Below are 15,880 nucleotides of genomic sequence, written 5' to 3'. Positions count from 1 at the left end.
GGTTCTGCTGTTCCTTGTGATCTGAAACCATGTGTTCCACAAATTCTCTCACTTAGAGCGCCCACAGCCATAGCAACCATGTCCACAGAGTTCTGGTTGAAAGAGAGCGGGCCTTGTTAAAGGCCTACAGATTGATGGGCCGGTAAGAAGTTTGGCCCAGTATTAGCACAGAACCCAGAACAGCAGCACCACTACCACTACTACCACTCATTTTCTGAGTTATCAGCAGGCTGGGTCAAGAACCACTCCAGCACTTAGGTGGTGGGCTGTAGGTGGGTGAAGTAAGGGGTGAGAGGCGGGGCCTACCTTGACTTGAGTGATAGGGCTGGAGGATCTCTTGTCGTTCTTCAGGCCGGAGGGGGAGATGGGCCCGCTGTTGTTGGGAGGCTGGGGGAGTGGCGGCATCTTGGCTCCAGGAGAGACCTGCATGCTGGCAAGCTGGGCGGCATACAGTTGCTGTAGAGAGGAGAGGGAGGAAATCCACAAGTCATTAACATCCAAAGACAGACACCATTCAAAGCTTTCTCTCTCTCTCTCTCTCTCTCTCTCTCTCTCTCTCTCTCTCTCTGTTTCTGTCTCTGTCTCTCTCTTTCACGTCTTCCTCTCTTTCCATGCCTGGCAGAGAACCTCCATCAAAGGTCTTTACTGTATATCAAAGCTTGAATCCAGGGAGAGACAGCAGCCTTAAAAACCACACAGCCATGGCTCTCATTCAGCACACTTGGAGTGCTCTTTTTCCACTCATCACAGAGAGAAGTTTTCAGACTCAACAGGAGAGAGACTGTTCTGATTTCCCTCCACAGAGAGAAGTTTTCAGACTCAACAGGAGAGAGACTGTTCTGATTTCCCTCCACAGAGAGAAGTTTTCAGACTCAACAGGAGAGAGACTGTTCTGATTTCCCTCCACAGAGAGAAGTTTTCAGACTCAACAGGAGAGAGACTGTTCTGATTTCCCTCCACAGAGAGAAGTTTTCAGACTCAACAGGAGAGAGACTGTTCTGATTTCCCTCCACAGAGAGAAGTTTTCAGACTCAACAGGAGAGAGACTGTTCTGATTTCCCTCCACAGAGAGAAGTTTTCAGACTCAACAGGAGAGAGACTGTTCTGATTTCCCTCCACAGTAGAGAGGTTTCTGTTGGGCTTTCTGGCCTGTAATAGGACACTACTAGACAGCCACCTGAGCTGGCCCTCTATACGCCTGCCATCCCACACTGTTAGAAAACCAAACCCAGTTGGATTCCCATCACAGAACACATTAAACGCATACATTATTAAGGCCCCATCCTGCCTGCTGCACAAAGACCATTGATGTCATCATGCTTATTTTCCTTGGCAATAAATCAGTAACTTCACTAACCAGTGGTGACTTACCACTCAGACGTGTGGTTTTGATGACTGGCTAAGCGTTTAATGACAATCACTTTTCTACACAGCAAAGGGGTTGAACTCTGTATAATATTATATATGTCTACTGCTGTCCTGATTATCTGGCAGGCGCTTAGTGAACGGGTTATTACGGATACTGATATGGCTTTTGAAAACATATTTAAAATAACAGTTGTCAGACACACATCACAGAGAAGGGGGTTGGGTCAAAAATAAATAATCAATAAACGTCATCATTTAAATAAACTTTAGATATAAGGAGGGCAGATTGTCTATCATTGATGAAAGATGGAGGCTTCAGTGATGCCTGTTAAAACTTCTAGGCACTATGAACATGTGAGCTATAATTCATGGGTATCTAATAACATTCAAATACAAAATCTGACTTTCCACTATTTTCCAGTCAGTTTGAACACAGCATAAAGAAGATTGTTTTATGATCAGATCTGGAGTTGATTATGTTTTTGTACTGAGCCCTCTCTAAGAGACCACTAAGACTCACTCCCTATGTTGACAGCACTACTGTTTGCCTCAGGCTATTATTGATTGGCCACCAGGTAAGTGGTTAAATTGGCTTTTGTCCCCTGCTGTAAGTGGCAGGGGTCTGTCAACTAGGACTCCTGTCTCAGAGTGAGGGCTAGGTAGTGTACAATATGTACAATCTCTCACAGCTCCAGACCAGACAGACACCACCTCATCACTCTCTGACAAGCCTTTCTGGCTCAGAGTAGGTACGCCGCTCTGTTTCTATGTTATTCAAACGGATGGCGTTGTCAAGGAGAATTTACTTTCTATTCGGTATGACCAATCAGTATGCCCCGTCTCATTTCCTGGTTTTCCGGGGCCCCATACAGACTCCATTTGTGTGGATGGAAAATGTGGCACAGCTCCGGTGGCCTGTTTGCCCCACCCTCCGTAGTGCAGACGCAGACTAAATCCAAACAAAGCACTTTGTGTCCTGCTCACGTATCTCCAGATATAAACATGTATACTCTCCTGGACCAAACTTTATCGCCGCCACATACACGGCACACAAAAGGTTCATTCTTCTGGGGGACCCGAGGCAAACAACAGCACATGGGCAGCGGAAATGACCGACTGATTATGTTCCCACAATGATAGCGCTGCCCCCGCCTCACACACAAACAGCCTTTTGTCTTCAAGGGGCCACAGAAATGGACACAACTCTACCCGCCCCAAATCCATCTCACTAATACAACGTTGAGTTAGTTTGACCATTTTGGGTTAGGGTGACATAGTTGAGTTAGTTTGAGCATTTTGGGTTAGGGTGACATAGTTGAGTTAGTTTGAGCATTTTGGGTTAGGGTGACATAGTTGAGTTAGTTTGAGCATTTTGGGTTAGGGTGACATAGTTGAGTTAGTTTGACCATTTTGGGTTAGGGTGACATAGTTGAGTTAGTTTGAGCATTTTGGGTTAGGGTGACATAGTTGAGTTAGTTTGAGCATTTTGGGTTAGGGTGACATAGTTGAGTTAGTTTGAGCATTTTGGGTTAGTTGTTTGCGGAGGAGTTGAGCTGCCTGACTATGTCTCTAGGCTACACGTGAGGCTCCAGTCTGTGTAGGAGCGGAGCGGAAGCCAAGTCTGTTGGACAGATGTTTGTTAACAGAGCTGTAGATGGGCAAAGCCCCTGACCCCGAGTAGGAAGAACTTTATTGTTCTGGAAAAAGATAATAATTGGGTTTTGCTTCAAATTAGAGGTAGTCAACCTGGCTTTTGTGAGACCTGATTAGCAGGACGTAGCCATGGGGTGAGGAGCTGCAGCTCTACCCAGCACAGGCAGACTCCAGGAGGTAAGAAACAATAAACACAATCAGGAGAGCAGGAAGACATGCAGGAGGGAGGTGTGACACGACACACAGTCCACCACTAACTAAACCATGCACCGCTCAAGGACAGGGAGGAGGTAGGGCAGCGGAGGGCTGCCACGTCTCCAATGCATTTCAGCCTAGTTGTGTAAAAATGTACGTGTTAACTAGCCGTGTACTAGGTGAAACAGAGGGGTGTGAGTTTGAGGGAGAGAGAGGGAGAGACAGGAGACAGCCTCTGGCTGACCTGACTGACTGACTAACACCGTCTCTGGCCAGGACACATGTTCCAGTCCCCTAACTGAAGGACATCTGCCTGCCTGCCTGCCTGGCTCACAGAGGTCTCTCCCGGTAGGCCCACACACTTACTCCCTTCCCCGCGCCCCCCGCCATCTTGCTGTGCTGCCACGGCAGAAGGTGCCTGTTGGTAATGAGGGTCACACTGAAAGTCAATGGTAAGACAGGGATCATGGGCTGGGGAAGGGGCAGAGGCTGGGGACTGGGAAGAGCTGGCTTGGTGCCCCAGGTCCACTATGGCCAGCGTTCACCAGGTGGAGTCCTGAGTGGTCTCTGCTCTCTGCTCTCATCATCAGCAGTAGTGGTTTCAACCTGCACTCTATTGCCGCAAAAACAAACTCCTCTCAAGCACTAAAACGGTTGACTTCACTGTCCTTACCAATTAAAATGGAAACGGCTATTGAGGGTAGGAATATGCCAGAGTGTTTGTGTTGAGTAAGTGTATGTGAGAGTGCGAGAGGGTGAGAGAGAGAGATAGAGAGACACAGACAGACAGACAGTTTCCTGTTTCTCTGGATGTTTGACATTATGCTCCCTCAGCCCTCCCCTCCCCCATGGCTCTGCTGGGCAGGCAGGCAGGCAGGCAGGCACAGAGGTCCTGCTGCCTGGGTTCTCCTGGGGATGATGCTATTTCTGCCAGAATACAGAAACATGAACTAAGACTGAACAAAGCCTCTGTGTTGACTCCTACCGTATCCCCTTCCTCACAGAAAACAGTTCAAACACACACACACACACACACACAAACACACGCACACACCATGCCTGCGACCCCGTCCCTCCCTCCTTCTCTCCCTCCTTCCCTTCCTCCCTCCCCCATCTCTCAGCAGAGCACATCTCAGCGAGCATGGATTCCAAATGAGCGCGCCAGGCCCAAGGTCAGCTTGTTAGCCTCTAGTAATTAAAAACAAGCCCTCTGGAGGCGGCAGAGGTTAAACGAGGAGGTTCACTTTTCTGCCTGCGACAACATTATACTGAGATTACACACTCCACTGATGATGGACATCTCAGCACATGTCCAGACCATGCTCCCAGCATATTAGACTCAACTGAGGCTATTAAATATAGTATAGGGCATATATATAAAAGGCAATAGATCAATTACCATTATTTATGTATAAGGAAAACTCATTATTTTGCGTCTTGGATAAACCAATCCATTCGGAACAAAATAATTATTGTCAGCCACAATTAATTAGATGTGTGTTGTTTCATCCTGGTATTCGTTAAGTTTCCACACTTTTAATTTGGTGTTAAACGAAAAGGAAAAGCAACAACTAGAGAGTAGCATTGATAACAGGCAGAGTAGGTCCTGTACGTCGCTTCCGCATTTTGTGAACTTGGGGCAGAGGACGGATAGCGAGGGGGATGTGGAGTGGGCTTTGGGGGAAAAACAGGGAGGGAAAAAAACATTTCTCAGAAAAACAAGCTGTAGAATCTTGTTTGTTCTTAAAGAGAAGGGCAGGGCCAAAGCTCAGTGACAGATGCTGTAAAATACAGTGGCAAATTTGGACAGCCTTCCTGCTCCCAGCCATTATGGTGCATTACACACGTACAACAACTGAGGCCTCAGATTCAACTCACTCTGACGCAACAGACACACTGAAAAACATCTCTGCAGAATATAAATGACTGAAAGAAGACACAGCTATTCTATATAGCACGGTATTGTGAGTGTGATTTGCTATTGTCCATCCCCTGTTTGAGGCAGTGGGTGTTCTCTCGCTCTCTCTCTCAGTCACCTCTGCCTTGCCTCTGCTGAGCAGTGGGGTGGACATGAGGGCATTAATCATGCTCCGGTGCACCCCGCTGTTTAAAAGGCAGCGCAGCGCCAGCCCCGTTTGCCACAAGGCTTGTACAGGCTCATTGCCCAGGGCGACCAGGCAGGCTGACCCAGGCCAGGCCCAGATGTCAGGAGCGGAGGCAGGCGTCCTGGTGCACTGTGCCGATGCTTTCCAGTATGGCCCAACATCTGTCTCATCTGCTGGCACCCAACCTGCTCCCCTGCTCTACCCCTCCTCCTTCTCTCCTTCTCTCTTTCCAGCCTGCTCGCCTCTGCCTCACTCTAATAGACACACACATGCACACACACTCTCAACAACACAATCCTAGTCATCTTGGATCTAACTATCCTAGCCTAGCATGTGTGGGTTCTCCAGGCCCAAAGCTCCGAGCCATCAGTCAGGACCCCGAGCCAGCCCTTACATTCAGCACCTCTCACTGCATTATCCACACTGTCTGTCCATCTGTCCCTCTGTACACTAAAGAGCCTATCCAGCTGCTCACCTAGCCATCCCATTAGCTCTCCTCCTCTCCACACACAGCTAGCACTGCTGCACTGCTCCTCTCCTCTCCTCACAAACAGAGAACCAGCTGCTCTCTCTCTCTCTCTCTCTCTCTCTCTCTCTCTCTCTCTCTCTCTCTCTCTCTCTGTCTCTGTCTCTGTCTCTGTCTCTGTCTCTGTCTCTGTCTCTGTCTGTCTCAGTTCGTCTCTCTTTAAACTTAAAGTGAAAAGCGCTTCACTTGTTGTTGGTGATGGCACAGGCCCCAGTCTCTCCACACATCCGGAGTACACATGCATTTCCCTCCAAACAAAAGATAATACCAGGTTTCCTGCTCTCCCTCTCTGTCTGGGAGTCTTTGAGACTCTGAGTCCTCCCTGTCACTCCAGCCGTCTCAGCCACTGAGTGCCCTCCACACGCATCTCTCTCTGCTCAGATCTGGTCTGGTTGTCATTGTAGCACGTGGGCTGCTGCTTTTCATGTGTTTATGACAGCGAGGCTGGAGAAGGTTTAGCATGGGACCTGAGTGATACCATTTCCACTGTGATGGATGGTAATTGCAGTTAAAGTCACCACTCAAGCAATTTAACATCCAATATTTTAAAGCTTAAGGATGTGGCGGCCTGTGTAATTTGGGGAAGAAAAGGAGTGACACAGGAGTGACACACAGAAAGAGCATAAGAAAAGACTTGAGAGAAAGAAAGAGGGTAATATACAAAGTAGGCGATGGAGGAAAAAGCAGGGAGATATAGATGAGAGAAAGGGATAGAGCGAGACTGAGGGGCAGAGAGAGAGATAGGGAGTAAAATGGAGATTTGACAGAGTGAAAGCAGAGGCTCCTATTTGCTGCTCTCTCTGATCCTCTATAGAGAGGACACAGATGTTCCGCTTTATCCAATGATGCTTTCTCTAAAACTGCTTAAACCCCAAGTCTGGCTCCAATGATAAAAAACAGTCCTGTCTAAAGTTCCCTCTCCTGTTTATCACCCTGGTAAAAGGGCCCAACAATGTATCAGGCCTACATCAGCTTTAAGGAAATTGTTTTTCACAGGGCAATTTATGGGAGAGGGGATAGTGTACAAACAACAAATTAAGTGCAACTCCAAATAGAAAATTATTTTGTGAAATTTAAGGAAATTCTTCTCTTGTCTTGTCCACTCAATTGAATATAGTGGGTGGCGGGACACATCGGGGGTACAATCTGAGCACAAATTCCCCTGTTAGGTGAGATGTGTCAGTTGTAATCAGGCCAGGACAGTCCAGGATGGAGCTATTGTTTCCTGCTTGTCCTGAGCTCATCCCAGGCCTGAGTGGACCCTAATGAAGAGGGGCACTCAGTCGGAGGGATAGTTTACACCTTCTCTCCTGTGACTCGTAGACGAGGGCCAATCTGTCAGGGAAGCATTGAGTGAAATTGCCCTGTGTACTGAAAATGCCTGGCGACAGTCTCTCCCTGCCAGCCACCATGGCCACGCCATCCCACCCTGTATTGACAAGCAAATTACACTCTTCAACACTCAAACACACCGACCAAGATTCATTTACATCCATCAGCCCTAAACCTTTGTTACCTTGGTTTTTTATGCCTGGAGAGAAAGGGCAGAGAGGAGGGGGAGTGAGAGGATCCTCCGCGCAGGGCCCAGACTGTTATGACAGTGGAGATGGTGAGCGGGTGCGTGGCCAACATTAAGACTGACAGAGCGGCTAGCATTGCTGACTGGATGGCTGAGCACATTACTGCTGCTGCATTGTGGGAATTAATTCCTCCAATAAGACACTTTTTTAAGGTTCATATATTTCACAATCTAAACTGAGTAAATTGGTGAAAATTATACCTTGCCAGGCTGCTGACAGGGAGAGATATTTTAATTAGAGAGGCATGCTGAGCCAATGCCATGCAGGGGGAGGGTCCTCAGCCCAGGAAGTTGAAGGGGTTGTGAGTCTCAGTGCTTCCTGTCTGGTGATGCGTGAAAACCAAACTTAGTGATATGGTCATTACTGATGATCACACCCAGAACACACACACTTCTGTCTGGCTGATCCTCCACACAATCTCCTCAGCAATTAGCAGCACAGATGCTTTGTTAAAAGATTAGCATGTAGAATAAGAGCCTACACAGACTAGGAGAGACATCAGAAATACACTGGAGGAAAAAACATGATAACCCACTGGGCACAGACATCAGTTCAATATCTAGTTTTGATTTCCATTTGGTTGAGTTGTCAACGAATGTGAATTCAGTGTGAAATCAACAAAAAATGTCACCATGTTACTGGATTTAGGTTCAAAGTTGGGTGAAAAAAAACCAAATGACCTTACGTTGATTACTTTTTTCAAATCCAATCAGTTTTCCACATTGATTAAACGTCATAATTTCCCAGTAAAAACTAACATCATAATGTGATGCTTCCTGTTCTTAGATGCACCGCTCAAAAAAGGAGCCACAGTGTAAGCCAGACAACTGCCGGACAAAGTGTCTCCTCATATCCTCTCACCACAAATGACAAATCTCCTCTTTGTAGCTCTGTTGTTCTTGTTGACTAAAAGAACATATTGTCTGCTTCTTTTGTCCTGATGTGACTTGTGTGACACACACAGAGCTCCTGTTGTGTTATCTCTTGGCGTCTCCCTCTGTTTCACTGGTAGACTTGAGGGAGATGGGCGGCGGAAGCTAACACTATTATCACTATGAGAGGAGAGAGTGAACTTAACTTAATCACTTCCATCTCTGCCTTCATATTCTGTTTTAATCATCCTGTCCCCCAGCGCTTTGTAGAAGAAGTGATAGGAGTCACATGGTTAGCTTGTTGATCCCAGCACTAGAGAAAAGGGCATGTTTGACTTGCCTTGCTGTTTTAAGGGAGACTCTATGCAGGGTAAATAGCAGCCGGCAGCCGGAATATACCACAGGCGGACAGGCTTCAATTAATAGGAATGCACCTCTTTTTGTTTACTGTGTTCTCTAAAGGTCAGCCAAGTCATGGTCTTGGAGGCTCTGTTTTCGCCCATTCCCAGGGTTAAATACGTTATCAGAATTAATGGCTGAAGCCCCCTCCTCACCCCAGCCTAACCTTCAGATATATGGCTAGCCCATCTGACCTAGAACACAACTATAAATAGACACTCAGTAGGCCTAGACTGTGCTAACCTCAAGCTTTCTCTATGATACGCAAACAGAGAGTAACACACACACACACACACACACACACACACACACACACACACACACACACACACACACACACACACACACACACACACACACACACACACACGCGCACACGCACGCACGCACGCACGCACGCAAGAAGAACATGAGCAGACTCATCCCACACTTTCCACGTTCCTGATTGTTCTTCCCATAGCTGCATGGCTTGCTGCGTGATAAAGCAGGGCTCTCCAGCTCCAACTGCAAGCATTGTTAGAACTTGCCAAGGCTCATTAATGCTGAGAGCGATAAGCTCTGAAGGACAAATTGTGCTCATGTATTAGCAAGAAGAAAAAGTTACAAGACACTTTCCACTCAGCCCCCTCCTCCTAGTCCTGTCTCCCTCTGGTTTTGTTTTTCTTCAGTCCTGGCTATCAGAATCCTGGCTATCAGAATCCTGGCTATCAGAGAGATTAATGTCTAATTGCTATCAACAGCTTATCATTGGTGTTGACAAAACAGCGGCCACAAAAAGCAGGCGCTTGGAGAGCTGTTTTTAATTCTTTCGCTCTCCTTTCTCCTTTGTTTCAAAGGCAGAACATTAAAGTCTACTGACGATCCTTATTCAAGTAGTTTCAGATAGCCCTAAATATTTATGATTACACAGTTTCAAAAGATGTCCTCAATCTTCATACTTCACAGAACTGCAAAGGGCGCTTTGATAATTTCTTAAGCAAGCAGGCAGGAGTAATAGCATTAGTGTAATTGTACAGAGGGTTTCGCTGCTTCCCATAGCCATTCTGTGTAGTGGTTATGTAAATAGAACTCAGAGAAAGTAACCTGGGGAATACATATTGTCAATTTGGATAGAAAGAACTATGAACTATTTGGATAGAAAGAACTGACTATGAAGATGGAACCCAGATAATTATCTTTATTAAACAGTATAGCCTGGGGTTAGCCCCTGACCCCAGTTCAGCTCTAACAGCTTCATGTGAACGCTCCTGCAAGGCTTTGGAGCCTATCCCAGCATTCTCTCTTTCTGTTCGGGAATCAAGCTCTCTCTTGACACACACCCACCACCAACACACACCCACTACCAACACACATTCACTACCAACACACCCCCCCCTCTCTCTCTCTCTCTCTCTCTCTCTCTCTCTCTCTCTCTCTCTCTCTCTCTCTCTCTCTCTCTCTCTCTCTCTCTCTCTCTCTCTCTCTCTCTCTCTCTCTCTCTCTCTCTCTCGCTCTCTCTCGCTCTCTCTCGCTCTCTCTCGCTCTCTCTCGCGCGCTCTCTCTCTCTCTCTCTCTGTCTCTCTATCTCACACTTTCTCTCTCTCTCACGCTCTCTCTCTCTCTCTCTCTCTCGCGCTCTCTCTCTCTCTTTCTGTCTCTTTTTCTCTCTCTAACTCTCTTTCTCTCTCTCTTTCTGTCTCTCTCTCTTTCTGTCTGTCTCTCTCTCTTTCTGTCTCTTTCTGTCTCTCTCGCTCTCTCTCGCTCTCTCTCTGTCCCAATTACATTTAGACTGCACACCCCTCTGTCTGCACACAACACATACAGCTTTAGGTCATACAGTGTAATGCAGGAACATCAGAGGTCTGTATTTAACTTTCCTAATACAGTAAATAGTCTCTGTCTGATAGATTCTACAGGAGGTGATTAAGGTAACTGGAGTGATTTTCATTCCCTCTAATAACTATTATCATCCTAACTCCCATCTCTGGTGGAGCTATGGGGTTAAATCCTCTATAAAACAGGGTAAACTGCATGTGTAAGGTGATAAGCTTGTAGGAGCTAGGGCCTCCAGGATTATTTAGTGTGCAGCTCCTTACTTAACATACAGCTGCTTAGCCGTTATTCTGCCCTGGGCTTGGCAGGCGTCCTGAGCAGCATTCTTTGTCGTAGCACATACCTGAAGCTGGAGGGGGCTGAGTCCTGACGCTGCCGCAGCTGCCATTGTGGATGGAATGAACTGCACCGGGTAGTTATCACCTGTCGGGGGGAGAGAACAATGTGCACAGGTTGAGACAATGAGCTAAGGGAGCCGGGCCCACAGCAGCCAGGCATGTGCCAACACAGTCCCTGGGCCCTCCTCTCCCTCTCCTCTCCTCCTCTGGGCCCTCGGCTCTCGGCCCAAACATCTGCACCAACAAAAGGCTCAGCTGGGCCGACTGGAGCAGGATTACTCAGGAACGTATCCCTCCACCACACTACACCCCTCCTCAAACTCCCACTCCCTGCTCTCCATCTCCACACTGGAAACCAACAGGCACTATGAAAGGTGTGTGTGTGTGTGTGTGTGTGTGTGTGTGTGTGTGTGTGTGTGTGTGTGTGTGTGTGTGTGTGTGTGTGTGTGTGTTAAATATCTGTGTGATTATAAGTGATTACACAGAGGAAGTAGCATGTTCTCTCAGGCATTTGTAGACATGCCCTGCTATTGTTTGACACAACATTGTTTGTTTGGCAGTGAGAGTTTTGGCAGACAAGAGGGAACAGTGCTTTAAGAAACTAGTTTGAACAAGTGTGTTGTTACAATAACACGGTTAACAAATAACATTCTTATCTTGGTATCACATCAATCTAACCAGTATGAATAACTCTTTTTATGTCATTTTTATTTTATTGCTTTACAGTGTCAGTGAGTTTGAAGGACAAGCATGAAGTAGGTGTAGTCTATATGATTGATGTTGTGGGAGCGTTGAGTGTGTCACTCAGTACCAGAAGCCTTTACACTCAGTCCAGTGTGTTCAGACCGACCGACCGACCGACAGACCGACAGACCGACCGACCCGACCGACCGACAGACCGACAGACAGACAGAACAACCCCAGTGAGAAGGGCCAGGCCAGTAGTGTAGCCTACTGGCGAGAGGGGAGAGGAGTGGGGAGTGGAGTGGAGAGGGGAGTGGGGAGTGGGGATTGTAGGGGAGTGGAGAGGGGCGGGGAGAGGAGAGGGGAGGGGGGGTTGACTGAAGCATGTGCACTGAGGGGGAATTGGCACTAGTTCAGTCCCCACTTCTGCCTGTCACTTCATATGGAGCCATTAAACCACAGGCATGAGGTAAATGTGTATACCTTGTCTTTTGAGGAAGACACATTTCAGTTGAATGCATTCAGTTGTACTGACTAGGTATCCCCCTTTCCCTTTCCCTTTTTCTTCCTTCACCCTCACTTTGCAATCTTGTACAGCACAGCACATTGTGATACAGCCAGGAAATTCAATCCCCATTTAAGGCAGGGGCAAATAAAATCAGGCCAGTGAAGTGATTTCAAATTGTCTCGTAGGAGGGGTGCGGTGTGGGTCGTTACTACCCGCATGGCCTTTTCTCTCAATGCATAAGTATGTCATCCCTCTCTCTGTGCAGAGAAGGAGTGGGGGAGTTCTGCCTGACTTTAGGGGGGGCTCAATGACAAGTCATGTGAAACCAGGGAGGAGGTCATGTGAAACCAGGGAGGGGTCAGCTGCCAAGAGAGGACACCACCGGCACTGTACTGGGGGGTCTGGAGGGGGGGTATCGGGGGGTCTAGGGGGTCCAGGGTTTCATGCAGACTCCAGTAGACTGGGCGTGCGGCCAGCCTGGTGTCAGTAATGAAAGAGAACCAGGGTTTCAAAGTGTGCTGCTGTCCTGAGGATGGCTGATCCCATGACTGATCCCATGGTCAGGCCTGGGTGATGGATCTCTAGGAGGGTTAAACAGAAGGAGCCAGATGATGCCATGGCTGTGTCAGAGCTGGGTACATAACTCTGGCACATGGAGAGGGCACACTATGGATCGGGTGTTTGTTGTCACTCCTGGAACTGCTGAGGGATGAGATTGATGGATTCCCTTCATCATGACAAGTCGGCTGCCGGAGCCCTGATGCAGCACAGTGACCACTGTGATCCAAACAGGATCTCTCATCCACAGTGAACCAAGCTCAAGGGTGATTTATGTCCTGTCAGAGCTTACATACAGACGGTCCTCCATAGGAATCAACCAGTAATTTACCTCTGATATGGTCGGTACTACCAACTAGACCAGTATCAAAGACATTCCCTGTCCAACAAGACAGATGGGGCCAACGAGCCGCTACCTGTTCAACATCATAATGCTATAGAGAAAGTGAAAGCAGAGACAGGAGCTGCTGAATACTGTTTAAAGGTCTCTGTCTGTGATGGTAATGGTGGAGAGAGAGGCTCATCTCATCCTGCATTCCTTACTCAGCCAGGTGTCATGCTGAAAAACGGGCCCAATTAAGTGGAGTTGTGTGGGACTGAGCGGCATCGGGCCCTGACCCTCTTTATCGATGAGCACCCTCATATCTAGTGCAGGGCCCTCCAGCTGCCTGGAGCCTGGGCTTGAGGACACCACAGCCTGAGAGCCTGGGCTCAACACTAATGAAAAGGAGTGGGTAGGACCATAGAGCAGGGCCTGATGCAGGAGAAGGGAAAAGCCTCTCTCTAACAGTGCTCTTCACAACTGGGCACCTGATGCCAAGGGCAATCTAAAATATTCTAGAGTTCTTTGAAAACAAGTAGCTCTGGAATGAATGTTCAATTACTAAGTCTATGCCCTATTTCACTTTCTCTGTTTGAAGTGCTAACAATGTCTCTATCCAGCTAAACAAGGTGGTGAGAAAGTTGGTGCTGAACAACAATAGAAGGCCTAACACTTGTGAGCATGAATGGCTGACACAGATTCCATGGAGCTCTAATGCAGCTACTGTATTCAGTCACAAGAGGGACAAGTCCATCAGTTATTGTGCGGCGGCAGAAACAGATATGTAGCAGCAGTCATTCCAGCTGGATGTCTATGTGTGTCCTCATCATAGCATAGGGACCCAATGACCATGGAGTCATTCTGCAGGACCATTAGACTACTATCAGAGTGAATGTCTCTGTGTCCATGTAAACAGAGCGAGCTGGCGTCTATTTGTTTAAAGGATGACCTGCGTCTCTGCTCTGCCATGCAACGTCAGGGCCATTGAGCACAGTGTGCAGAGGGAGAGATGGCACGATGCTACGACGCTGGCAATAGCTCTGTCGTCGTGGCAACACCGCGGGGTCAGGGTCATAAGCAGTGGTCCCTGGGAGGGTCTGTCTTATAAAGATGACATTAGATTAGTGTGCCCTAGCGTGGAAGTGAACGCTTGGCCACTTCACTTCACAAGTCTTCATGGTGAGTGGACACAGCAGCATCCTCTGATCTAGCAGACTGGTCATAAGGTAGGATCTTGCGTTGGGGGTTGAGGATAATAGAGACGTTAAGCTACTTCAGTTGATGATGGTAGTCATTGGTAGTCATTTTCAGACCCTTTTTCCTTTTCTTTATGAATAACTCATGAATAATTCAGGGATTGTGTGTACACATGGCGACCCATGCATGCCGTGAGTCCATAATACCTTCTGGTATTTGTACTAAAACATTTTCCATGTCAAATGTATTAAAGAAATCGACAGGCAAAAGAATCCCCTCAGGCGCTGTGTTCCAGCTGACATGCCTCTGTAGTTCCAAAATAGCTGACTATTTTTTCCATCCTGTGGCTTTATAGTAAATGTATTAGCTGCACTACCACACCTTTTAATGTTCTGCTATTTACCTGCTGACTAGACTAGCCAATCTTACTCCACCCCCTCTGCCTTCCACCATGTCCTGAAGTTACCTCGATGTTGTGATACGACGCTAACAACAAATGTATTTGTGAGAGCATTCAGGACAGACAAAAAGAGGCCTGGACTTTCCCTCCCCCCAGGTCGGTCAGGGAGATGAGAAAACCCTTGCATGTGCAATTTTACTTTACTTCCAGCCGATAGTCAATGTTCAGCAAGAATTAAAAGGAATACCCAGCCATAGAGCTAAGGGGAGAAAGGCTGTGTGCCTGGGTCCACTCCAGGTCAGGGATCTGCCTGAATATTTAATTACAGAAGCCCAGAGTGACACATCTTTAATTCTCAGCAACAATGAGCAGGAAGTCAAACAACAAGTCATAGCAATTTCTCACAAATTTGTTTTGGGATGTGGAATGTGTTGCGTGTGGAGCCATTCTCTTTCTCCGTTCATCACACAAAGGGAGAGGGAGGCAAGCTGCTACAGGCAAGGGGAGGAGAGGCACCTCCGGGAGGGGGCCTTCACCCTTCATCCCCACAGGACAAATTACTGTATGCCTGGGAGACGCTTGCCCTCCTCTTCTGTCTCTCTCTGTCTGTCTCTGTCTCTGTCTCTGTCTCTGTCTCTGTCTGTCTGTCTGTCTGTCTGTCTGTCTGTCTGTCTGTCTGTCTGTCTCTGGATGAGTGCCATGTGTCAGCTCATCTCCATAAAGAGATACAGAAGGACAAGACACTATCTCAGGATAGTATGTCTGGACATTAATACTGTACTGTTTCTAGTGCTATCACATTCCACTATATACGGTATGTTTAAATTGACATCTAAGCTGTACATAATCCTTTGAGTGATTGATGAGTACAGTGAGAGAGTGAGGGAGTCAGTGAGTGCCTAGGTAGAGTACTGTGTTACTGCAGCAGGCAGTTCCCTCAGCAGATTCTTCCATAGTGATTACAGCCAGAGAAGTCAAGACACTTTCATGTTGAAAAGCTGTTTACATTCCAGTGCTCCTTTACTCATATCTATTGTTGAACAGGCATGCTGCCTTGGAGTTGAACACAGAACACTCCCCAAGGCTTGGCTCCATTTACAAGGTGACATAGAGTACTGTACGTCATCTGCCTTGGCCTTACTGACTACACTCTTATTTGATGCCGTATGGAGACTGGGATATGTGTAGTGTAAGGATCCTATGAAATCTGGGGCAGTGAAAATGAGGACTGAAAAAAAGTATTACTTACATGAAATACATTGCAAGTAAATGTATGAAATATATAACCATAATAAATGTGGGATAGAATATATTGGGAAAGGTCCTTCATCAATAAGATGACCCATGCTGTTAAAATGAACCT

General features: G+C 47.3%; 1 protein-coding gene across 18 annotated transcripts in view; it reads right to left on the bottom strand.

The window, feature by feature from the left end:
• The window catches only part of sox6 (SRY-box transcription factor 6), a 235,787-nt gene that overhangs the window by 48,405 nt on the left and 171,502 nt on the right, over positions 1–15,880 (bottom strand). For all 18 annotated transcript variants that reach the window (XM_071380895.1, XM_071380892.1, XM_071380897.1 and 15 more), the window contains 2 exons: positions 10,854–10,933; positions 307–456 (listed from right to left, as the gene is read on the bottom strand). In XM_071380895.1, coding sequence (XP_071236996.1) covers positions 307–456; positions 10,854–10,933 — 230 coding nt within the window. The remainder of the gene's footprint in view (positions 1–306; positions 457–10,853; positions 10,934–15,880) is intronic.

Source organism: Salvelinus alpinus, chromosome 33 (genome assembly GCF_045679555.1).
Source record: "Salvelinus alpinus chromosome 33, SLU_Salpinus.1, whole genome shotgun sequence".
NCBI classification, from domain to species: domain Eukaryota; kingdom Metazoa; phylum Chordata; class Actinopteri; order Salmoniformes; family Salmonidae; genus Salvelinus; species Salvelinus alpinus.
The sequence above is the reverse complement of the archived record's forward strand: the minus strand, read 5'-3'. Positions and strand labels throughout refer to the sequence as shown.